The following is a 27,382-nucleotide window of genomic DNA, read 5'->3' on the forward strand; positions in this document are numbered from 1 at the left end:
TCACTAAATAACATAGTTTATAAGGGTGAAAAAAAAATACATTTGTAAATCCAGTTCGGCCTGTTATCCCGCAAGTTGATCCAGAGGACGGCAAAAAAAAACTGTGAGGTAGAAGCCAATTTTCCCCACTTTAGGGGAAAAAAAATTCCTTCCCGACTCCAATCAGGCAATCAGAATAACTCCCTGGATCAACGACCCCTCTCTAGTAGCTATAACCTGTAATATTATTACACTCCAAAAATACATCTATAAATTTGGACCATATGGATAACGATTTCTTTACTAATACACAAAATAATGACTGGGTGCATGGTACCCTAGACAAGAATAAAAACTATGAAATAACACAATTTTATATAAGTTCTGTTTTATTAGGTCCGCTGGCAGTCTGTCAATGTTGGGAGGGAGGTATGATCATTGGGGCACATGCACAAAATGTCTTCGTGCCAACAGTTTGTTGTTGTTATAAGACAATACTTAAGTGGGTACTTGGATCTGTTGGATTATATCCTGTTAGGCTACTTTCACACTAGCTTTTTCAATTCCGCTATTGAGATCCGTTATAGTATCTCAATAGCAGAGGAAAACGCTTCAGTTTTGTCCCCATTCATTGTCAATGGGGACAAAACTGAACTGAACGAAACAAAATACACCAAAATACATTCTGTTCCGTTTGGTTGCGCTCCCATCACGGACAGAATAACGTTCAATAATAAGGGTTCAATTTCCTGCAGCGCCTTCACAAGGGAGATGAGGCATTACACAGCGTTCATTCACATTAATATGTTGTATGTGTAAGGCTACTTTCACATTAGCGTTTTTTGCGGATCCGTCATGGATCTGCAAAAACGCTTCTGTTACAATAATAATACAACCCCATGCATCCGTCATGAAAGGATCAGGTTGTATTATGTCTTCTATAGCCATGATCCGTCCCCCATTGACTTTCAATGGTGTTCATGACGGATCTGTTTTCTATTGTGTCAGAGAAAACGGATCAGTCCGCATTGACTTACATTGTGTGCCAGGACGGATCCGGTTTCTCTGACACAATAGAAAACAGATCCATCATGAACACCATTGAAAGTCAATGGGGGACGGATCATGGCTATAGAAGACATAATACAACCTGATCCTTTCATGATGGATGCATGGGGTTGTATTATTGTAATGTAAGTGTTTTTGAAAATCCATGACGGATCCGCAAAGAACGCTAATGTGAAAGTAGCCTTACACATACAACATATTAATGTGAATGAACGCTGTGTAATGCCTCATCTCCCTTGTGGTGGCGCTGCAGGAAATTGAACCCTTATTATCTAATTATAAACGATTGGTGGGGATCCCGTGGGGAACACTCTGTGATCTGCATATTGTCAAGTGACCATTCTAACAAGTAGGGATTGTTCAAAGAGGAAAACCCATTTAAACAGTAATACCACTATCACTTGCTCATGATCTGATTGTATAAAAAAAAGGGTTCTCAAGGCATTATTCTAATCAGTAGCTATTAACCTGTGGAAGGAAGATCTTTTACACTGTAGTAACCCGTCCCTTGCTCTCCCCCAATACCGCTGTCTCCGCTGCACTTGTGCAGTCTGTGGACAAATCTACCCGAGTCCCAAGCAGATGTCACCGCTTCTTTTCCTGTTCAGCTATATTTACTACTAGCAGAAGGACCCGGCTTCACACGGGTATATTTCATCTCTTTCCTTTGATGTTTGTGTGTGTCGTTAAAAGATGCACTATAACAGTGACATCTACAGTACCTCGCCCCCTTAACAGTGACCTCCACAGCAGCCCACCCCTTAACACTGAGCCCCCCCACAGACCTCCACAACAGCCCACACCCTTAACTTTGACCTTCACAGCAGCTTGCCCCTTTAACAATGAGTTCCACAGCATACCACCCCCTTAACAGTGACCTCTGCTGCCCCCGCTCCTCAACACTGACTATAGGTTATAGTCCCTTAACGGTGACCTCCACCATTCCCGGACTCCTTAACAGAGAACTTCACAGCGACTGCCACAGTACCCCACTCCCTTAACAGTGACCTCCGCTATACCCCACTCCCTTAACAGTGACCTCCGCTATACCCCTCTACCTTAACAGTGACCTCCGCTATACCCCTCTACCTTAACAGTGACCTCCGCTATACCACTCTACCTTAACAGTGACCTCACAGTACCCTGCTGCCCCTTTAATAGTGGCCTCCACAGTCCCCTCCTCCCTTAACAGTGACCTCCACAGTGCCCGCCCCTTTAACAGTGACCTCCACAGCGACCTGCCCCCTTAACAGTAACATCCACAGCGTCCTCCCCTTTAACAGTGACATCCACAGCAGCCGCCCCTTTATTAGTGACCTCCACAGTACCCCGTCTCCTTAACAGTGATTTCCACAATATCCCACCCCCTTAACAGTGACCTCCACAGAGCTCTGTTCCCTTAAAATGTGACCTCCACAACACCCCGTCCCCTTAACAGTGACCTCTACAGCACCCTGCCCCTTAACACTGACCTCCATAGGGGACCGTCCCCATAACTGTGACCTCCACCATTCCCTGCCCCCTTAACAGAGACCTTCACAGCGCCCGTCCCTTTAACAGTGACCTCTACAGCATCCTGCCCCTTTAACAGTGACCTCCACAGCAATAGCCTCTTAATCAGTGACCTCCACAGTACCGTCTCCTTAACATTGAATTCCACAATACCCCTGGCCTCTACAGCAATCTGACCCTTAACACTGACCTCCATAGAGGACCGTCCCCTTAACTGTGACCGCCACAGCAGCCTGCCCCTAGGGTGGCCAGAGGTCCGGTTTTAGGCCGGACAGTCCGGCTTTCAGACTCCCTGTCCTCCGTCGCAGGGCCTGGACGGACACAGGGATGTCCTTTTGAACAGCTCACTCTCAGACAGCAGCACTGTGCTGTCTGAGTGTGAGCTGCAGGGATAAAGCCAGCCTCCCCTGCAGCTGACAGAAGTTGACTTTTTATCTTCATTTTTTCAATCCCCGTCGGCTGCGGAGTGGGAGGGGGTGTGGACTAACCAGGTCAGGGGCATGGCTTAGCGGGACCTGGGGGCAGGGTTTTTAAGTCCATCTTTTGAGGGTGGCCTAAATGGCCATCCTACCTGCCCCTTGAACTGTGACCTCCACAGCACTCTACTCCCTTAACAGTGTCATCCACAGCGCCCTGCCCCTTTAAAGCTGACCTACAGCAGTGAAGAAAAATGGCTGGGTTGTTATGGAAACCTGGTGTAAAACTGTGTGTATGTGGAGACTAAGGGCCTGCGAGCCTCTATTGGCTGATAAGGGTCATGTGACCAGGCCTCTATTAGCTAATGCATTTTTTTGGGGGAATATCTCCAGAACGGTACGTGCTAGAGAGCTGAGACTCGGTCTAAAACCTTCCCGGACACCTGATGTACCTGTGTGCCAAATTTTGTGATTGTAAATGTGACAGTGCAGATTCCTTTAGAAGACATACATACATACATACACTCAGCTTTATATATTAGATTATGCAGCTTAAAGGGATCTCTGGGTTCAGGGCTGAACCCAGGTATAAGCTATTCTTTTACTATATAAGAGTGGAGCATCTCCTTGCTTCAATGCTCTCCCTTGCCTTGTCCTTGCAAAGTGGCATAGTACCTGCTTCCAAAACAGCCTAAGGCAGTGCAGTGGATCGCCCATCTGTGTCGGTGACATCACCGCGCTCACTGCTAGTCTACGCCTAGCATAGTGTTGTGAAGCCTGGTACATCACTGGCAGTAAACAAACAGACCTTCCCCCACGCGATCAGCGCAAGGCAAGGGGCAGCATCAGAGCAAAGAAATGCTCGACTAATACAGTTGCAAGAAAAAGGATGTGAAACCTTTGGAATGATATGGATTTCTGCACAAATTGGTCATAAAATGTGATCTGATCTTCATCTAAGTCACAACAATAGACAATCACAGTCTGCTTAAACTAATAACACAAAGAATTAAATGTTACCATATTTTTATTGAACACACTATGTAAACATTCACAGTGCAGGTGGAAAAAGTATGTGAACCCCTAGACTAATGACATCTCCAAGAGTTAATTGGAGTGAGGTGTCAGCCAACTGGAGTCCAATCAATGAGATGAGATTGGAGGTGTTGGTTACAGCTGCCCTGCCCTATAAAAAACCCACACTAGTTCTGGGTTTGCTCTTCACAAGAAGCATTGCCTGATGTGAATGATGCCTTCCACAAAAGAGCTCTCAGAAGACCTACGATTAAGAACTGTTGACTTGCATAAAGCTGGAAAAGGTTATAAAAGTATCTCCAAAAGCCTGTCACCGCCAGTTCTGTGAGAAGGATTGGCAGACGTTCTTCTCTACCTCTTGTATGATGTTCATTGTTTTGGTTTCACTTTCTCATCTCCTTTCCTTCTGCCAGGTGTCACTTATTTAGACTAATCGTCTTCCTTTATATTCCCCCCCCATACTGCCTCACTTTGCGGTTTATACTACTTCCTGGATGAAGTGTTCACTGCTGGAGGCTGCTTCTGCTGTTTGCTCAGATAAGTCCTTTACTTTATTGTGTTTCCTTGCTGGCTTGATTCTAGGTGACTCTGACTCCGTCCGTATTAAGTGCAGGGAGCCGGTGGTCGTGTCCCCTCACTATTATAGGGTTTTCAGGTGTCATACAGACTTAGGTACGTGGGCATGCAATCGTCTACTATCGAGACCCTTGCATGTGCATAGGAGTCAGGGAGAGCTCTTAGGGTTTTATAGGGCTCACCTATAAGCTCCTTAGTTTGGGATCAAGCCAGTCGCTCATTTATTCATAAGTTCCAGCTATCTGCAAACTTCACCCGTGACAATGCCTTGCTGTTCATCAGTCCACGGTAAGACAAATTGTCTATTAATGGAGAAAGTTCAGCACTGCTGCTACTCTCCCTAGGAGTGGCCGTCCTGTAAAGATGACTGCAAGAGCACAGAGCAGACTGCTCAATTTGGTGAAGAAGAATCCTAGAGTGTCAGATAAAGACTTACAAAAGTCTCTGGCATATGCTAACATCCCCTTTAGCGAATCTACGATACGTAAAACACTAAACAAGAATGGATTTCATGGGAGGATACCACAGAGGAAGCCACTGCTGTCCAAAAAAAACATTGCTGCGCGTTTACAGTTTGCACAAGAGCACCTGGATGTTCCACAGCAGTACTGGCAAAATATTCCGTGGACAAATGAAACCAAAGTTGAGTTGTTTGGAAGAAACACACAACACTATGTGTGAAGAAAAAGAGGCACAGCACATCAACATCAAAACCTCATCCCAACTGTGAAGTATGTTGGTGGGGGCATCATGGTTTGGGGCTGCTTTGCTGCGTCAGGGCCTGGACGGATTGCTATCATCGAAGGAAAAATGAATTCCCAAGTTTATCAAGACATTTTGCAGGAGAACTTAAGGCCATCTGTCCACCAGCTGAAGCTCAACAGAAGATGGGTGTTGCAACAGGACAACAACCCAAAGCATAGAAGTAAATCAACAACAGAATGGCTTAAACAGAAGAAAATACGCCTTCTGGAGCGGCCCAGTCAGAGTCCTGACCTCAACCCGATTGAGATGCTGTGGCAGGACCTCGAGAAAGTGATTCACACCAGACATCCCAAGAATATTGCTAAACTGAAACAGTTCTTTTTCCACCTGCACTGTGAATGTTTACATGGTGTGTTCAATAAAAACATGGTAACATTTAATTCTTTGTGTGTTATTAGTTTAAGCAGACTGTGATTGTCTATTGTGACTTAGATGAAGATCAGATCACATTTTATGACCAATTTGTGCAAAAATCCAGGGCCAGCTTCATCATAAGGCAGCCCAAGCGTCTGCTTGAGGGCGCAGAGAAGGGGGGCGGCACACAATTAACTTGCACTTGCCCCATTGCCTCTGATCTGAAAGGTCGTGAGTTCGAATCCCAGGAGAAACTTTTCTGAAAGACAGGCTAAATAAGAACACGGGAACCAGATCTTCAACACTAGAGGCTGGTGGGAACACAGGAAGAGGAAGAGGCTGCATTGCATCGATGACATGGAGGTAAGTATAAAAGTGTTTTCTTTTTTTAAATACCGGACTGTTACTTTACTGCTGGGGGGGGGGGGGGGGGCTATTGGCGGGAGGAGAGAGGCACTTGATACTGGCACATTAGGGGGCAGGGTGAGAGGATGGCACTATGATATTGGCACATGGGGGGGCAAGAAATGGACATGAATCATGAGGGGCAGAAATGTGAAATGATGGGGGGGGGGGGGGGGCAAGAAATGGACATGAATCATGAGGGGCAGAAATGTAGATTCGCTTGTGTTGACAGAAATCCTTGCACCGGCCCTGCAAAAATCCATATCATTCCAAAGGCTTCACATACTTTTTCTTGCAACTGTATATAGTAAAAGAATAAAGAACAGCTTATATCCGGTTTTAGCCCTGAACCCAGAAAGCCCCTTTAAAGTGGTTGTCTGGGTTCAGAGCTGAACCCGGACATAACCCCTTCTTCCCCCTCCAAGTGGGGCATCAGAGCATTTCATCCTCCGATGCTCTGCCTTGCCCTGCGCTGTATAGCAAGAGTTATTTCTTCACATCCAGCGACATACTGAGCTTTCTCACAGTATGCTAGGCAGAGGTTTGAGCCGAGTGACATCACCGACACTAATGGGCAGTCTTTAGCTTTGCCCTAGACTATAAAAAATGCCCTAGCAGTGTAAAAATGTAGACATACAGCCCTTGTCCTGCGCGATGCAGCACAGGGCAAGGGAGAGCATTGGAGCATAAAATGCTCCGATGCTCCACTCAGAGGGGCTGGAGGGGTGAAGAACAGCTTATGTCCGGGTTCAGCTCTTGCACCGGTTGGAAGAGACAGCGATCTGCAAGAGTGCAGCGCAGACAAGTGACCGGATGGGGACGCATCTTTTCCTGTTTAACTGCATAGTAATAAATAAAGCTGAACAGGAAAATAGGCGGCTACGTCTGGTTGGGCGGAAGAGTCCAGAGCGAGGGATGGGTAAGTACTATGTAAAAGATCTTCCTTTCACAGGTTAATACCAACTACAGATTAGACGAAATGCCCGGAGAACCCCTTTAACACTCTTGTGTAGGAGAAGGTGCAGTGACGGACATGTACACACACACATTTCCAAAAGAAAAATATTCTCCAGCATTCTTCCAAGGAAAAGCATTAAAACCTTGCACAGGCCAGGACTGTTACTCATAGCTTATTAAGCCTGGGACTGGCATTATTTGCCTTTTACCACGTGATTGATACATAGGCTGGTATGCCTTGAGCTGGCACGTGGATTCCTCCAGGAGTGTGGGAGGCGGCAGATTCTGCCCTTCATGGCCCTCACTACACTGTATCGACTTATTCAGAGCCACATAAATCGTACTTGACACAATGCATTCGGCGGCACAATAACCTTGATGTTTCCAGTCTCCACTACACTACATGGAGCTGTGACAAGCAGTGGAGGTGATGGTGTCACCCGCCTGGAAGGAACACACTGGAGACATTGTGCTGTGGTCTATGAAGGGAATGTATTACATAATATCACATTGTGGACAGTGCATGAAACAATAGAGATCACTAATCTATAAAGACAGAGGGAAGAAATCACATACACCAGCTAGATCCCATTGTATTCAGTTAACCCTTGATTTACCATTTAATACAAATAAAAAATAATAATATAAATATATATACTGTATACAGACGTGGACAAAATTGTTGGTACCCTTTGGTCAATGAAAGAAAAAGTCACAATGGTCACAGAAATAACTTTAATCTGACAAAAGTAATAATAAATTAAAATTCTATAAATGTTAACCAATGAAAGTCAGACATTGTTTTTCAACCATGCTTCAACAGAATTATGTAAAAAAATAAACTCATGAAACAGGCATGGACAAAAATGATGGTACCCCTAACTTAATATTTTGTTGCGCAACCTTTTGAGGCAATCACTGCAATCAAACGCTTCCTGTAACTGTCAATGAGACATCTGCACCTCTCAGCAGGTATTTTGGCCCACTCCTCATGAGCAAACTGCTCCAGTTGTGTCCGGTTTGAAGGGTGCCTTTTCCAGACTGCATGTTTCAGCTCCTTCCAAAGATGCTCAATAGGATTGAGGTCAGGGCTCATAGAAGGCCACTTTAGAATAGTCCAATTTTTTCCTCTTAGCCATTCTTGGGTGTTTTTAGCGGTGTGTTTTGGGTCATTGTCCTGTTGCAAGACCCATGACCTGCGACTGAGACCAAGCTTTCTGACACTGGCTAGTACATTTCTCTCTAGAATTCCTTGATAGTCTTGAGATTTCATTGTACCCTGCACAGATTCAAGACACCCTGTGCCAGACGCAGCAAAGCAGCCCCAGAACATAACAGAGCCTCCTCCATGTTTCACAGTAGGGACAGTGTTCTTTTCTTGATATGCTTCATTTTTTCGTCTGTGAACATACAGCTGATGTGCCTTGGCAAAAACTTCGATTTTTGTCTCATCTGTCCACAGGACATTCTCCCAGAAGCTTTGTGGCTTGTCAACATGTAGTTTGGCATATTCCAGTCTTGCTTTTTTATGATTCGTTTTCAACAATGGTGTCCTCCTTGGTCGTCTCCCATGTAGTCCACTTTGGCTCAAACAACGACGGATGGTGCGATCTGACACTGATGTTCCTTGAGCATGAAGTTCACCTTGAATCTCTTTAGAAGTCTTTCTAGGCTCTTTTGTTACCATTCGGATTATCCGTCTCTTAGATTTGTCATCAATTTTCCTCCTGCGGCCACGTCCAGGGAGGTTGGCTACAGTCCCATGGATCTTAAACTTATGAATAATATGTGCAACTGTACTCACAGGAACATCTAGTTGCTTGGAGATGGTCTTATAGCCTTTACCTTTAACATGCTTGTCTATAATTTTCTTTCTGATCTCTTGAGACAGCTCTTTCCTTTGCTTCCTCTGGTCCATGTCGAGTGTGGTACACACCATATCACCAAACAACACAGTGATTACCTGGAGCCATATATATAGGCCCAATGGCTGATTACAAGGTTGTAGACACCTGTGATGCTAATTAGTGGACACACCTTGAATTAACATGTCCCTTTGGTCACATTATGTTCTGTGTTTTCTAGGGGTACCATCATTTTTGTCCATGCCTGTTTCATGAGTTTATTTTTTTACATAATTCTGTTGAAGCATGGTTGAAAAACAATGTCTGACTTTCATTGGTTAACATTTATAGAATTTTAATTTATTATTACTTTTGTCAGATTAAAGTTATTTCTGTGACCATTGTGACTTTTTCTTTCATTGACCAAAGGGTACCAACAATTTTGTCCACGTCTGTATATACTAGCAGAAGGACCCGGCTTCGCACGGGTATATTTCATCTATTTCATTCAATTTTTCTGTGTGTCATTAAAAGATATTGACTGTATCCACTATAACAGTGACATATACAGTACCCCACGCCTTTAACAGTGACCTCCACAGCGACCGCCCCTTTATTAGTGACCTCCACAGAAGCCTGCCCCTTTAACAGTGACGTCCACAGCATCCTGCCCCCTTAACAGTGATCTCCACAGCAGCCCACCCCTTTAAAAGTTACCTTTACAGCAGCCGCTCCTCTATTAGTGACCTCCACAGTACCCCATCTCCTTAACAGTCGCCTCTACGGCAATCTACCCCTTAACACTGACCTCCATATAGGACCGTCCCCTTAACTGTGACCTCCACAGCAGCCTGCCCCTAGGGTGGACAGAGGTCCGGTTTTAGGCCGGACAGTCCGGCTTTCAGACTCCCTGTCCTCCGTCCGGCACAGGGCCTGGATGGACACAGGATGTCCTTTTGAACAGCTCACTCTCAGATAGCAGCACTGTGCTGTCTGTGTGTGAGCTGCAGGGAAAAAGCCACCCTCCCTCCCACCCCTGCAACTGACAGAAGTTGATTTTTACCTTCATTTTTTCAATCCCCGTTGGCTGCAGTGTGGGAGGGGGCGTGGCCTAACCAGGTCAGGGGCATGGCTTAGCGGGACCTGGGGGCAGGGTGTTTAAGTCCATCTTTGAGGGTGGCCTAAATGGCCACCCTACCTGCCCCCTGAACTGTGACCTTCGCAGCACTCCGCTCCCTTAACAGTGTCATTCGCAGCACCCTACCCCTTTATAGCTGACCTACAGCAGTCATGAAAAAGGGCTGGGTTGTTATGGAAACCTGGTGTAAAACTGTGTGTATGTGGAGACTAAGGGCCTGCGAGTCTCTATTGGCTGATAAGGGACATGTGACCAGGCTTCTAGTAGCGAATGCATTTTTTGGGGAATATCTCAGGAACGGTACGTCCTAGAGAGCTGAGACCCGATCTAAAACCTTCCCGGACACCTGATGTACCTATGTGCCAAATTTCGTGATTGTAAATGCAACAGTGCGGATTCCTTTAGCGGACATACATACACACAGCGCTATATATATATATATATATATATATATATATATATAAATAAAGGCAACAGGGTCAGCAGCACTCTATAGGTATGCCAGGTGCAATTCCACAAATGTTCCTGGACCAGGAGCAGTAAAGTAGAAAAGACGAAAAATGGGCAGCACTCCGGTCTTGTGGTGAAATTTCAGTGATGTTTATTTTATTTACACCCCAAAGCAATGCAGCATTTCAGCTCTCTCAATGGAGCCTTTGTCAAGCTTGACAAAGGCTCCATTGAGAGAGCTGAAATGCTGCATTGCTTTGGGGTGTAAATAAAATAAACATCACTGAAATTTCACCACAAGACCGGAGTGCTGCCCATTTTTCGTCTTTTCTATATATATATATATATATATATATATATATATATATATATATATATAACCCTTGAAAAATGGTTTGGAAAGTGTAGAGCGGTGATAAAAGTCGTTAATTATGGCACAAATATGGCATGCACCATAATTTGCGGCTTTTTCATTGTGTGTGAAACTGCCCTTAAGGCTTCTTTACCAGTCTTATAAAAAGGCAGTAGGTTGTATCACTATTTCATGGGGTTATCCATCATCTAGTACATGACCGCCTCTTTCTAACAAAGCTAGATCCAGCCCTGTACCTCACGTGGATCCAGAGATCTCGCCATTGACTGCTTCAATTGCTCTGCTAGATTTATTTCAAGCTGGCTGCTCAGAGGCCGTGTCCTTTCTGCTGCAGCTGGTGGCAGTTTAGGAATGGAACTGAGCAAGTGCTCCTGTCTCAGTGAACAGGACATAGAAATTAGAAAAAGAGAAAACGGCAGGTGGTGCTATATTGATTTAATTGAATGATATCATATTTTTTGCCCCATAAGATGCACTTTTTTTCTCCCCCAAAGTGGGGTGAAAATGTCACTGCGTCTTATGGGTGAAAATACAGTGCAGGGGGAAAAAATGGCCGGCGCATTGCATGTTGCCAGCAAATCGCAGGCTGTGCAGCATAGGGAAGCGCTCATTAGTACCGGAGGACCAGGAAGCAGTGAATGCAGCGCTCCCCGGGTTCTGTACTCACCGTTTCCTGGTCATCTGTCTTCGGCTGTGCACGTGAGGGCGCTCTGTGACCTCACACTGTGAGCATCCGGTCAGAGCACAGCCGAACACAGGAAGAAGAGAGAGCGCTGGAGGTGAGGTGAGTGGATTTTTTATTTTATATGATCTGAGGCTGGGGTCTGATGAAATGTCACAGGGGGGCTGGTATGAGGTATGGTGAATGTCACCTGGGATCTGATCTGAGGTCTGATTGAGGGTCTTATTAACATTGTGGTCCGATTGGGGCTGTGAGCTGATGTCTAATGAAAAATATTTTTTTCTTATTGTCTTCCTCTGAAAATACGGTACATTTTTTATTCCACGTAATATTAAAAAGTATTCAGAGACAGGGGCTGGTTTGAAAACTGTAGAATATTTTTCGTGGGACAACCATTTTGATATTCTATCCTGACATATACGTTCTGAGCAGTATATTATATTTTAAGTGGTTATTATGCACATACTGCCACGGATCACTGGTAACAATATGTAGGTGAAAGCACCCCAAGAGTGTTTAGTATAATACTGCACTTGTGTGTCGTCTTGTGCTCCACCCTCTGAAAACTTTAACATCTGCTGCTCTGGAATAATTCACAAAAACTGAAAACAAAATGGTCTGTGATAAACTAACATTTTTTTATTTTATTTTTTGCTTTAGGGCTGTAATATGTATTTTTTTTCTGATAACTTATGTCCCCCTTTACACCCCCCAAAAAAGTGCTCTCTTCTATAATTAACCTGTCAAACGAGAGACAGCTCAGTCAGACATGAAAAGCAGCGCTATTATCTTATCTCAGCCGCCTATTCTCTAAGAGCATTAGATTGGCTAAAAGAAATCTTAGAAATCAGAAAATTATCATGTCATCTTCCACCTCGTTAAGTGTCTGCTATTAACATTATTGTCTCTGGGTTAGCCCCTTCTGTCTTGCTGCACATTAGTGAAAGCCTAGTTTGCACATATGATGATTATACTGGTTTAGGGTCAGATCGTGACATATGTGAAAATGTCCCCCCTACCGTAAATTATAAGAATATTACAGAGGAACGCCGTTACCATTTAAAAGCACAAGGTCACCGGCTCAGTGCATGTACACAGGTTATGGCATTACGATGTGACTTCAAATATTCTTATCGTTTATAGTAGGGGAGGAATTATTTCTTACATCAGCTACTGCAGAACCTCTTTATGAAGAATAAATGGGTTGTCCAGCGCTTAAAGCGGAACTGAGCTCTTAACGAACTTGGCATTTATAATAGTAGTGTGTGTGCACTATTTTTGGCCATTATACGACGACTTGTTTCTGGCATTTTGTAGCTGTTTTCCTCTGCGCTTGCTGAATATCTGGTTTGCAGTTTTCTCAGCCTTGGTGGGTGAAAGCTAGCCGCCATCCACTGCACACACAGAAAGTAGAGGAAAATCTCCTTCCTAAAGCCTCATGCACACGACAGTATTTTTTTGCGGTCCACAAAAAGGGGTTCTGTTGTTCCGTGATCCATGTCCGTTTTAGTTTACGTGTGTCTTCCTTTATTTTTGGAGGATGCCATGCAAATTATAGGAAAAAAACGGACGCGGACGACAATCTTGTGTGCCTCCGTGTTTTTTCACGGACCCATTGACTTGAATGGGTCCGCGAACAGTTGTTGAACAGGTCATATTTTTTTCACGGACTGGAAACGCGGATGACAAACGGTACATTAGCCGAGTTTTCCACGGACCCATTGAAAGTCAATGGCTCCGCAGAAAATCACGGAAAATGGAACAACAGACACAACAACGGTCGTGTGCATGAGGCCTAACTGTTTCACAGTCACGCAGAAGCAGCCCCAGGATAGAGAAGAGAACATAACAGAGAACTACTGACCTGTATTTTTGTGAATGTAGCACTTGTGATGAGATATAAACTGCCTATGTTGCTGTGTGTGCCTCACTCATTTCTTGCTCACTCTTCCCCCCCCTCACCTCTCCACAAACCTGCATTGACAAATATGATCCTCATGCAGAGATGATCCAGTCCTTGACAGCAGACAGGCCTTTTTCATAATGAAAAGCAATTAGCAGGGGCAGCCGAGCGGCTGGTAAACTGCTGATAACAGGAGACCTAGACATTTCTCACTGATTAGACATATTACAAAGTTTCTTGTGGCCACTTATACTATTGATTTATGCAACGATACGTGAAAAGTTGCTAATTTAAATAGTTGACTATTTAAATATTGATAACCTATCCTCAGGATAGTTTATCAATATTGAATTTGTGGTCCACCTAAAGGTAACCACACTGATCATCTGTTTGAAGGGCTGTGGCGCTTGGACGAGTGCTGCAGCCTCTTTATTATATACCAAGCACACTGCTGTACATTGCTGCTGTACATTGCATAGTAGCTGTACTTAGTGCTGCAACTCAGTCCCATTCACTTGAACGGGACTGAGCGTCAGGAAAGCCAGATGTGACATCCCAGGCCGAGGAGCGGCTGCAGCGCCTGTCTCGTTCATCAGCTGATTAGCAGGGGTGCCGGGCTTCAGATTGCTACCGATCTAATTTTGATTACCTATCCCGAGGATACCTCTTTAAAAGGGGTACTCCAGGAATTAAGAAAATTCAAATGCTTAAAATCTTACTTTATTATAAATATATTCCCTAGTACCTTCATTAGTTATAATGGCTCATTTTGTCTAGGGAGCAATCATTAGGAGAAATAAAATGGCGTCCGTCCTATTAGTACACACAGGACCTGTCCTAATAACACAGCAGGACAAGTTAGTTCAGAACACTGAGCTAAAGAGCTGCCTCAGCCTCATCTCCTACTTTTCAGGGATTATGATGCTGAATACGGCCGATAAGAATTTAGCTGACTCTCTGAGGAATGGAGTTCATGAGGAGACATGAAGTACAGAGAGGACGGACAGGACAGACTGTAGTAATGTAGCCGACTGAATACAATTGTTGCTGCTAATTAGCCACATCGCCAACCTCCTCTCTGCACTTCATGTCTCCTCATGAACTCCATTCCTACAGAGATTCAGTTGAAGATCTTAACAGCTGTATTCAGAATCATAATCCCTGACAAGCAGAGCAGAGAGGAGGCTGAGGCAGCTCTTTAGCTTAGTGTTCTGAACTAACTTATCCTGCTGTGTGATTAGGACAGGTTTTGTGTGTACTAATAGGAAGACGACAATTTTATTTATTATCCTAATGATTGCTCTGTAGAGCCATTATAACTAATGAAAGGTATTTGGGAACATATTTATAATAACATAATATTTAAGTATTTTCATTTTCTTAATTCCCGGGGAACCTCTTAAATTTCCTGCCCAACACTGATTGCTATGAAACACTTTCAAAAAGAAGGTCTGCATTATAATGTTCTGCAGCATCTAGGACACATACTGTTTAATCTAGAATGCCTGCTGACACTGTATTGTGGTGGCAGTGGTCGCCATGTGGTGCTGAACCAAATTACAGTAGGGTCCCACTTGGAAGAGGTCACCTTGACGTGGTGAGTAGGCTTATGCATTTTGATCAAAAAGGTATACAAAATGCCTTGTATACAGTTCATAAATTACTAAGAAGCAATTAGCATGGCATGTGGATGTACGATCCATGTTCTCTCTCCATATTTGTCCAAAAAATGTCGATCACAAACCCGTAGCACACTGACCAGATCCGAATTTTGCGGATGTGTGGTTTGCAGACCGTGTGCATGAGGCCTTATTAGAATTTGTTGTACTAAAACACAAAAAAACGGGTGGGGCTTATAGACAAACATGCCCAAAAATTGCTCATTTTGGGAGGTTTTTTGGTCGTTCCTGGGTTTGAAAGGCTTGAGGCCCAGTAAATATGGACTCAAATGTTAGGAGGTCTGCATACATATGACATGGTGACTGGCAGAATTCTCCCGATTCCATCATAAACGGGCATGGCAATGATTTAAAAGGGAAAAAAATATCTATGGATAAAAGCACACTCATAGTATATTAGTACAATTCCAGTCATACATTTCAGGACAGCGGGGTTCAGTCTGACATGTTATATGTTTAATAAACTCGACATAGAAATCGGCCACATCATTACCACATTTTCAGTATTTGAGAACATATACAAGTAACATTCAGATCAACACAACAGAGAAAACTACAGTAAAAGTTTATTAACAGGACACTATACCATGTACCCACACAGCCATGGCCGCGCCTTACATTACATGGCCAGTTATAGGCTCTTAACATAACGGAAGGTAAAATACAAGGCAGAAGGCACGCCGCTGAGAAACTCTCCATGTATCCTTCCCGTTCATTTCAATGGGACGGCACACTTGGCTATTACCGGGCACTCCTATAGGAACAAATGGAGGTCGGCTGTGCATGCACGGTGCACCCTCTGGCATTTTGTGGGCTCCATTCTAAGGATAGGTGCGGGTCCGAGATGTGGGACCTGCACCTATCAGACACTGGGGGCATAACCTAGAGATATGACCCCAATGTCTCAGATGGGACAACCCCTTTAAGCCAGAAAAATATCTTGACTATGACCATATATCCACCTTTGAACACCATTTTGCACCAGTCAACATATAGAATTTATCCACATAAAAAGGAAAGTCACTTTGTATATATGATGCATTACTCATCGTGTACTGATCCAGAGTTACCGCCTGTATAATATTCCAGAGCTGTGTTCACAGTTCTTCAGAGCGTAAATTGCCCAGCACTACTTGCTGGCTCAGGGTCTGTACACAGCTTGCTGGGGGTTTTCATTCTGCTAAGTATTCTCCATCCCATTGTATTATAGGAGTGTAGCTAAGGTGTTAGGGTTGTGTCTGTCAACAAGCTTGTTGACCGTTTCCAATAGCAACCAGCAGAAACGTGACTACAGCTCTGGGTTCTAACAGTTTGTATCTCAGGATAAACCCATATGATCTGATTTTTTTTTATTTTTAAGTCTCAAGGGGTTAAAAATAAATAAGCATTACACACCTCCTTCCGATCCTCTGCTGTTCCTACACTGCTCTCCACTTATTAATTCTGGCTCCACACACAGGAAATGGCTCGGAGCACCCACCTCGGCCAGTCAATGGCTGCAGCAATGACCTGCATCAGTCAGTGATTGGTTGAGAAGCGGAGAGCAGTGTCGGGTCGGAATGGTGGAGGATCGGAGAGGAGAGTAGCGCTTACTTTTGCCATCTTTAAAACCCTTTTAAATATCTGGATGACTTAGATGATATTATGTATTCACACTGCAAAATGGTGTCCAAATGTAGATATACCCTTTTAGTAAGGCACCACTCATCCCCACAAGCAACGTATCATTAATCGATAAGCAAATATCATAAAGCAGCTACTGATCAAGTCATTTTGCCCACTGGCAAATATTTATAAAAAGATATTGAGAGAAAAATGGTGATGTACAGCTGACCACATATATATCACGTATTACATTTTCGCACATCAAATGCTAACACAATAAGGATCACTCATCGGCTTTCAGACGCTTTACCTCCTTTAAGGTTTAATAAATCAGATTAATAATGTAGAACGGTGGAGGTGGGGAATGACATAGCATACTACCGCCACGGTGTGCTTCTATTCCTCTCGTGTCAGCATAGTGTCAAGCCAACTTTTAAGAACTGTCAAGGGACAGTCCTAGAGCATGTATTATACAAAACACTTAAACGGCATCTGTCAGCAGTTTTGTACCTAAGAAACTGGCTGACCAGTTACATGTGAGCTTGGCAGCTGAATACATCTGTGTTGGTCCCGTGTTCATATGTTCCTGCATTGCTGAGAAAAATGATGTTTTAATATATGCAAATTAGCCTCTAGGAGCAACAGGGGAGTTGCCATTACACTTAGAGGTTCTGCTCTCTGCACTTTCCCGATCCTGCGTTGGTCTGTACTTCCTGACGCCCTCCAAACAACCTCTCAGCCAATCAAAGGCCGCAGCGATCACCCACCTCAGCCAGTGATTGGCTGAGTAGTCATTTCCTGCATATTGTGAAGCAGATGGGGAACCCGGGACAGGACAGCGAGGGATCAGTGAGTGTGTATGACCCCACGTCAGAATTTTTTTATCTGCGGGACAACCCCTTTATCGCTGAACCTCTTAAAAACATGTGCCAAGCATCAATATCCATTCAATTAAAGGGTGATTCCCATCTTGGACACTGGGGTCATATTGCTAGGATAAAGCCTCCAATGTCTGATATACGGGTCTCACCTCTGGGACCTGTACCTATACTTAGAACAGAGCCTGCAAAGAGCTGAAGGGCACGCCGCGCATGAATCATTCTTATTGGAGCCCCCTGAAAGATGCCAAGCGCTGGCTGGGCTATTTCCATAAGCCCCACAAAAGTGAGTGGAGCGGTAGCCGTGCTTGCACGGTGCGCTTTCTATTCATTTCAATGGGACTTCCAAAAAAATTACAGAGCATGGTTTCCTATAGGAATGAATGAAGGACAGCCGTGCATGTGCCCTCTGGCACTTTGAATATAGGTGCGGGTCCCAGAGGTGTGACCCACGCCTATCAGATATGGGGGCATATCCTAGCGATATGCCCCCAATGTCCAAGATGAGAATAACCCTTTAGATGGGATAGAGGCTTATCTCTGCTTAATCTGCAAAGAGAAGAAAAGTGCCCTAAGCTCCTGTCCCCCTGTCCAGGGAAGTCAGGAGGCCTCCATATACATTGAACAGACCAACCCTAGTTTGAACAGATTAAAAGCTATGCACATCCCCCTGCGTGCTAACCTTATAGCTCCATGTCCTACAGAACCCTTTTTCACACCTGCAGATCTAAAGACAACTAAGTCAACCTGCAACACCAGACACAACCTGTAGACAACAGTTCCTTAAAAAAGAAAAACCAAACATCAGGCAACCTGCCAAGGTTTTTATAGAAATCAAACCACTTCTACTGACACCAGAAAATCCAAACACGCTATGACTACAAGGCAAACTAAAAACTGCAGTTCTGCGTCCACCCTGCAGGTTCTCATTTCAAGTACGCCGTTAAGGCTCTGCTCACATTTAAACAGGAACCACAACGTAGTCCTGGATCAGTCGCATGACAGACACCAAAGGCACTGGACAGACTCCATGGACGGAATTCACTTATACTGGAATCATAGTGACGGGAAAAATAGGGCTGCATGCTGCGCCATTCTTCCTATCAAATAGGACGGAATATGCAATGAAACCTCCAGCACAGATGTGAACAAAGCCTTAGAGACTAAAAACAGTAATACATACAATATCACCTCCCCCTGAACAAGCCTTCCTGTTAATGCGCATGCTCAGTCAACCCCAAACACTGTCTACAGGACTCACAGAAATAGAGAAACGCTGCATTTGGTTGTCTCCGTCAGTCTCATAGACAATGAATGAAGTGGTGGCCACGCATGCGCACTACTGCTCCAATCACACAAGGGTCTCAGGGATCCATGGTATTGTGACTGGTGAGGGTCCCAGAGGCTACAGCCCAAGAAATTATACATTTTTCACCTACCCTGTGGATTAGCTGATAAATGTTGTTTGTGGCCCAACCCATTTAACCCCAACTTGTTTGTAATTTACAGTGTTTCTAGCAGAATCAGTCTGCTTCCCCCTCTGGCAGCTGATATTATAGTCCCCTCTTACTTTCTCTGGAGATGACAACAACACGACAAAAGTCTACTACTGGATTTGTTCTTTATAGGACATTTTAAGACCCTTCCAAGTTGATCCTAGGAAACTCGTCCAGTACCATCACGGGACAGTCCCACCCAAAAAAGTAAAATAAATGGGTCTGTTGGTAGGTATACACAAATGCCAAGCATGTGTGCATTGTGTGTTATACATAGTTCAGGGCCTGAAGAGGTGGCACATGATGAACCCCAGAGGAGATTATGGGGCTCGAATAAACCCCCAAGAGAAATTATGGGGAAGGCTGATGTTACAAAGTCGGGGACATTACATAAAAATTATAGAACTGAAGAAAAATAGGAAAAAAGAGGATGGGCCCATACATTTTCCAGCCAAAACTGGATATAATAAGCGTATTATAAGAGACAACATTTCAGACTAGTTATTTCTTTGAATAAGAACAAAAACTATATACAACAGTTATCCAGATCATTCATACAAATCAAAGCCAAAAAATCAGCTAAAAAAAGGATAAAAAGCAGCAAGATGAACTAAATCCCAGACACCCTCCCTATGCCAGAGCCGCTTACAGCTAATGAATACAAAAGAAACAGCGCAGTATGTACCAGTACATACAATACCTGAAACACTCGCTATCAGCATGGGAGCTTTAAGTTTTGTAGTGCAAACAATTCCCTTTATAGAATATAGAAGATGCTTAAACCCAGCAAGACCTTCCTAATACAGAATATATGTACAGTATATAACTTACTGCCGTCCATCACATAGTGAAATACAATGGGGTCATCTGAATTTATGGTCAGGAGGTGGACGCATTCCTATAGCCACCTACTTATCCAGGCTCACTGTATATAGTATGGTATGGTGTGATTTTTTTCATATCTTGCACTAATGAGGGACAATAAGACAGAAACTGATGTCTTTTCTAGTTGGAATAATTGACTCATAACATAAAGAGGATATCTCACAAAGGCAATCCCTAGTTAAGGGGGTTGTCTGTGTTAGGCTACTTTCACACTTGCGGCAGAGTGATCCGGCAAGCAGTTCCATCGCCGGAACTGCCTGCCGTATCTGGCAAAACGAATGCCAACTGATGGCATTTGTAAGACTGATCACCTTTTTTAAGGTCTTATCCGGCATTCTGGTATTTTGAATGCCGGATCTGGCACGAATACATTCCTATGGGAAAAAAGGCAACTCTTCAGTTTTTTGGGCTGGAGATAAAACCGTAGCATGCTGCGGTTTTATCTTTGTCCTGATCAGTCAAAAAGACTGAACTGAAGACATCCTGATGCATCCTGAACGGATCTCTCTCCATTCAGAATGCATGGGGATATGCCTGATCAGTTCTTTTCCGGTATTGAGCCCCTAGAACGGAACTCTATGCCGGAAAAGAATAACGCTAGTGTGAAAGTACCCTTATAGATACATTTTCACATATCCTAATAGTTTGTGACTCTCCTCTATAAGCCAAAGCAGAGATTGTTTATAAAGAGCATCCTTCTCTCTGGAGGACCGGACACGTTCGTCAATCACATGGACAGCTCATTGATTTTAATGGGCACCCTGTAAATACTTTATTTCCCCAGTGGTAGCACTGCAGGGGTTTCCCAACAGCATATAGTCAGGGGACCCTTTTAACAAGCCAGAGCGGGAGCTGCTCTTACATAGTGGCTCTCTGTTCTGGCTTAGAGAAGGGGTCCAGACAGATAGGAATTGTCCTCATGAGACATTTAGAGGCTTGATCTATTTTAGGAAGGTCTTGCTGTGTCCCGATATGCTAGAGTTAGAGGACTTTTAGATTACTTACTGACCTTAATCCTACAGACGAGCCAGAAGAAATTTAGACATTGTACCTTGTAAGACTTCTGGCTTACCAAAACTGAAATGAAACATCTGTAATGGGGTTGGCTCACCTTGCACTTTGGTGGCATATGTCACCAGTTCGATGGGTGCGGGTCCCACCACTGGGACCCACATCTATCTGTAAAACAGGGCCCCCAAAATGAACGAGAGCGCACTGCGCAAGCTCAGCCACCATCCAGTCACCTCTATGGGAGTGCCACAATTAGCAGTGCGTTGGCTTGGCTAACTTCAGAACTGCCATAGAGGTGAATGGGGAGGTGGCCGCGCTTGCGAATTCCGGAAATAGCTGAGTGCGCTCGCTCCTTTAGAAGTGAATGGAGAGCATGCGGTGCGCTCTCCTTTACTTTCCGGGTCCCTTTTTAGAGATATGTGGGGGTCTCAGAGGTGGAACCCGCACCTACCGGACAATGGTTGCATATGCTGGCGATATGCCACCAAGGAGCGAGATGGGCCAATCACGTTAATGTTTTCCAGATACACAGCAGTGGTCTCCATGAATGATGCAGGACTGTGTGAAGACGACTTCTAGCCTATATATGTATACTATATTACAGACATGTTATAAAGTTACCCTTCTTGACAAGTGAATGCACTTATGTTACCGTTAAAACGACATAACGCGGATATAAAATATACTCTAGCCGGACAAGTGAAACACACTCCAGAGGTACTTGCCAGGGGCCCTCAAAATGGCTCCACAAAAATAAGTAGGAGAACTTGGTTAAATAGAACATATATTTTACATTAAAGTGTCTCTCTAGAACCAACAGATTTATTATCTACACATGTAATAGTTCACTTGTCTGAAATTTCAAGCAACATTTGAGCCCTACCGTATACAGTATACCATTCCTTTATCTGATCCTGTATAGTAGCAGCATCATCATCCTATAACGAGCCCTCTAAGACCTCCTCACAGGTTCCTACTATTCACCCTACACTTTTCCTACCTTCTTCCTCTCATTCTCACATAGACAATCACTATCCATGCTATGTCATAAGCAAGACAGAGGCGCTCCCTGCACCCAATGGGCGTCACATACACGAGGCATTTTCAACGTAGTTGTACTTTAACTAACTCTCATTTTTGCAACTCCGAACTCCAGGCTGACAATGGAGGGCTCAGCTTTGGTGATCTCCTCTGAGTAGTCAGTATAGCGGTTGTCTTCTGCTGTACTGCCCTCTAGGATTTGTTTAGGGTCCTGCAGGGGGTGAAGAACTTTTTCCTTCTTGTAACCTGAAGACTCCTTTTGCTTGGGAGACACATGGCTGGTAGGGGAGCTGATGCCGGCATATTCTCCTCCTTTTGTAAGGTTACTGATTTTCTACATAAGAACGTTAAAAAGAACACAATAAAAAGTAGATTATTAAAAACAAATTAACATTCATGTATAAAAGATACAATCTGAGGGCACCATGGAGAATGAATCAACGAAAAGGGGTCATGTATAAAGACTAAGTAAAAAATAAAATGGCTCCGATTTATCAAACCAGAGGCGCTTCGACAGTCTTGATGGGCCCTGCACCACCAAAAAGCAGGCCTAGTCATCAATTAAATGCCTTCTCCGACAGTCTGTGCACTAGACGAAAATGTACGGCATCTCTGAGCTGCCATAGATTTCAGATATTCTTTACGCCAGCTTCTAGTGTAATTAATGATAAATGTTCCAGGGCCCCCCATGGCCACTTTTAGGTAAAATTGTGAGGACAGCATAAAATCGCCAGCTGTGACTAAAAAAAGTAGCAATGGTGTTGTCACAAAACTGGATTTTGAAGTCTGAAACCTGGTGAGACAGATAGAGATAGACAGACAGACATAGAGATAGACAGATTCACAAGCTTTTTCCTTACAGTAATTGTGCAAATTGTACACACAATATACAGGAATATCACTGTCTGCAAAGACAAGGGTTAAAAAGTCACCTAAAAATTGCAGAATTTTAACCTTGGTCACCCAGCTTTGCTAGATTGAGGAAAACAACTGAAAAAAATCCAACACGTTAAGAGTTATTGTGAGTTTCACAAGTCACCCATGACTTTTCCCCTAGTAGGGAAAGACTGTAGTAACCAATAATGGTACCATTGGGGTAATCGTGTCACCAGAACTTACCACTGAGCCCTAGCCTTACAAGAACAGGGATCTAGAATGACATGACCCTTACCAGCTGAAGTTGTTTCAGTTCATCCTCCAAGTCCTTGTTTTCAGAAGATATCTTCACGAGAAGATTGGGGAAAGACTGCCTGGGGTGCAGCATCAGGTCAAACTGGTGATACATGTTCCTCCAAAACCTGCGTATAGTGAAGAGGAACACAGATGATATTTATGTAATAATTACGTGGAATGTGACATATGGACGGAAAAAAAAGGAGCTTACTTGAAGTTGAAGGAGACGTTGTTTAGTTCCAGAACTGGTTGGGTCTTCAAGGAACGCAAGTCGAATATTGGATTCCGATACTTGCTCTGCTCGCTCAGAAGATGAGTCCATAATGAATGCGTTTTCTCCTTTAATCTGCAGAATTAAGATGTTGAGGCAAAATTATCCTACAAGGAATTTACTTCCATGACCATACACCAAACCTGCAGACAACACTTAGGTTAGCGTCACATGTAATGGTATTGGTGCAGCAGTGGGTAGGACCACCACTGCACCACAGAAACTGCATGGTTTTCAGTAAGTACCTGATATTTAAAGGGGTTATCCAAACCTGCAAATGCCCCCTCATCCCCTCATATGCCTGGGCCCCGTACACGGATTCTATTTACCTGATTCCCCGCGCCGCTGCCGCTGCTTTTCCCCAGTGCTCAGATGAAAACATCCGGTCTTGGGGGGTGGGATGGCAGCCGGGGACGGGGGTTCCTAGCAACGAGGGTGACGCTGGAGAGGCTCTTCCCCATCACCACCTGCCATTGGCTGCCCCCGACACCGAAGAAGTCATGAGAAAATAACCTATTGTTTAAATAACATTTTTTGGGTTAAACATGTTTTTCTAGAATCTTTAATGATTTTTGTTTTAATTGCCCAGGTCCCTATTCTCTACACAGACCGCTAGACCTAACAATATGTCAAGACTTCCTGTTATGTATTCAGTAGCCATCATATAATCATCATAGACAGAATGTATAGGTTACACAGGATCCACTATTCACAATAGTTACAGAGCATGTCTAGACAACTCTCCCATAGAAGTCAATGAGGTCCCCTCCTGTTCATTGTGTCTATGGCCCGTGTGGCTGCTCTCAAAGAACAGCAGGTTTTGACATAGCTTAAATTGGTTTTCTGACATTTTAATACTGATAACCCAGGACCCCCGCCAATCAGCTGTTTGAGAAGACACTGGTGCTCCTGTGAGCATGGCCTTCTCCTTGCTCACGAAGCTCAGCGCCGTCCATTGTATAGAGACTGTACTTGGTATCATGCTCAGCTCCATTCACTTCTATGGGGCTAAGCTGTTCCTAGGCCATGCGGCTGATCAATGTGTTGTCACTTGGCCTAGGGAAAGCAGCGAGAAGCTACTGCGAGCGCCGCTGCCTTCTCACACAGCTGACCGGCGGGGATCCAGAGGATAGGTCATCAGTATTTAAGTCTCAGAAAACTCCTTTTAGTCTAATGACCAGTGTGAAAACTGCAGGATTTCCCTTTTTTTTTTTTAAATATAGATATGAACATGGAAAATTAAAATAAAGCACCAAAACATTCTCAAAAAATATGTTTAAAGAGGTTGTCTCATCTCAGACAATGGGGGCATATCGCTAGGATATGCCTCCATTGTCTTATAGGTGCGGGGTCCACGAGAACGAAGACCCGAAAGTGGTGGAGGGCGCACTTGCCCTCCATTCATTTTTTATAGGGCTGCCAAAAATAGCCAAGCACTGGCGCGGCTATTTCCTTCAGGCCCCTAGAAGTGAATGGGAGCGGTGGCCGGTCATGCGCGGTGCACTCTCATTCACTTCTATGGAGAGAGCACAGGAGTCCTCCAGCCACCACTTTGCGGTGCTCAGTTCCCGATATAATGCTCTTTATTAAAGGAATGTGTCGTCAGATTATTGTTTGATCTTTTTTTTATGTTAAAGGGGTTGTCTCATCACAGACAATGGGGGCACATTGCTAGGATATGCCCCCTATGTCTTATAGGTGCGGATCCCACCACTGGGACCCACACTATATCGGGAACTGAGCCCCGCAAAGTGCTGGCTGAAGGACTCCGTGCTCTCCCCATAGAAGTGAATGGGAGTGCACCGAGAATTGGCCACCGGTCCCATTCACTTCTAGGGGCCCGAAGGAAATAACCAAGCCAGCGCACGGCTATTTTCAGTGGCCCCATAGAAAATTAATGGAGGGCGATTGCGCTCTCCACCACTTTCGGGGCTTTGTTCTTGATATAGGTGCGGGTCCCAATTGTGGGACCCGCACCTATAAGACAATGGGGGCATATCCTAGCGATATGCCCCCATTGTCTGATATGAGACAACCCCTTTAACATAAAACTTGATTCAAACAATAGGTCTTTATCTGATGACACATTCCCTTTAATAAAGAGCAGCTATAATATACTGTTTATAAAATCTATTTTTTTTTTTTTCAAAAAGGTAATTGACAGGGACCCTGGAGATTATTACAGTCTGATTATATGAAGAGAAGAGCTTTGTGTACGCAGCTGGGCAGGGTCATAAAGACCGAATTATCCTTCCTGCATTGTCAAAGGCCTCATTATAGACAATCGCGCTCTTCTGTCTGTACGCTGGCTGATACTGGGTCACTGTGACAATTACCACCGCATGTAGCTGAACTCTAGATGGCAATTCACACAGGTGTTACAAAAACAGTAATCTATTATAACCAAGAAAAAAAAAAAGCTAAAAAAAAGGATTTGTTTTTCCAACAATATCCTCATTCACCATGGAATATACAGCATATAGCCTATACTGATGCAACATACAGAAATACACGAGTATGGCCTTGTGCACACGACTGTATATATTTTGCAGTCTGCAAATTGCAGATCCACAAAATACGGAGATACCGTCCGCGTTGCACCCGCATTTTTTGTGGACCCACTGACTTCAATGGGTCCGTGGTCTGCATTTTGTGGCCAAGTACATCGCACATGTTCTATCTTTTTGTGGAACAGACTTGTGGTTGTGGAAAAGACACAGGTCCCCCATGAGCTTTCCGCATCCCTGTGTCTGTTCCTCAAATGAAAGAATATGTCTGCAAAATGCGGACCACAGACCTATTGATGTCAATGTATTTTGCAGATCCGTAGTTTGCAGACCGCAACACGGACACCACGGTCATGTGCATGAGGCTTTACTCTGGAAGTCTATTACATTACTTCTCTTGCACGGAGACGGACTTGCGGCCTATATTACAGTTCAGAGCTGCATTCATAATTCTGTTGGTTGCTTATAAATGTACGCACCCCTAGGAATGCAGCACAGCTCTCATCATGCAGGAAGACAGTGATGTGCTAAAGAGGTTGTCGCACTTCAGCAAATGCTATTTATCATGTAGGTCAGGGATCACCAACCTTCGGCACTCCAGCTGCTGTGAAACTACAATTCCCAGAATTCACACTTGCTTGGCTGTTCTTGTATCTCCTATAGAAGTGAATGGAGCATGCTGGGAGTTGTAGTTTTAGAACAGCTGGGGTGCCGGAGGTTGCTGATCCCTGATGTAGATCAAGCTAATGGGGTTGTCTCATCTGAGACAATGGGGGCACATCGCTAGGATATGCCCCCATTGCACCTATGCCCCCATTGCCACTGCTGGGCCCTGCATCTATATTGAGAAAGGAGCCCTGAGAAAATGAATAGAGGGCGGCTGCACATGCGCAGTGCACCCTCCATTCATTATCTATGGGGCCGCCGAGCTGGCTCGGCTATTTCTGTTGGGTCCATAGAAGTGAATGGGAGCGGTGGCCGGTCATGCACAGTATGCTCCCATTCACTTCTATGGGAAGCCGGGTTGGTGGTCGCTAAGACGGACTAGTTAAAGGGGTTCAAGACTAGGAACCCCTTTTCACATGTGCAGGTTGAGTGATAGACCCAATCAGAGGCCTAAGCAGTGGCGGCGACCAGGCCTGCACACATCATCCACTGATTGGTCTTCTGGTCCATTGAGGACCGAAAGTGGAGGAGAAGGGATCTTGGCGCTGGAGTTACAGTGACAGGCGAGTCATTTTTAAACATTTTTTAGCCTTGCACCCAGCCTGCATATACCAAAAGGAGGTTTTGGTCTCGGAGAAACCCTTAATTCTGAATGGGGCTTGCACAAAACCATGTACATGCCGCCAAAACAACCTCATTGTGCAGGATAAGGG

At 44.4% G+C, this 27,382-nt stretch overlaps 1 protein-coding gene across 1 annotated transcript in view; it reads right to left on the bottom strand.

Moving 5' to 3' along the window:
• Positions 1-20,506: 20,506 nt before the first annotated feature.
• MTMR6 (myotubularin related protein 6) overlaps positions 20,507-27,382 on the bottom strand; it is a 68,080-nt gene continuing 61,204 nt past the window's right edge. Inside the window, exons 12-14 of the mRNA XM_044292667.1 lie at positions 23,437-23,571; positions 23,224-23,350; positions 20,507-22,386 (exon numbers count right to left, since the gene is read on the bottom strand). Of these exons, the coding sequence (XP_044148602.1) occupies positions 22,132-22,386; positions 23,224-23,350; positions 23,437-23,571 (517 nt within the window). The 3' untranslated portion in view covers positions 20,507-22,131. The remainder of the gene's footprint in view (positions 22,387-23,223; positions 23,351-23,436; positions 23,572-27,382) is intronic.

The sequence above is a fragment of the Bufo gargarizans genome, chromosome 1 (genome assembly GCF_014858855.1).
Source record: "Bufo gargarizans isolate SCDJY-AF-19 chromosome 1, ASM1485885v1, whole genome shotgun sequence".
Classification (NCBI taxonomy): Eukaryota; Metazoa; Chordata; class Amphibia; order Anura; family Bufonidae; genus Bufo; species Bufo gargarizans.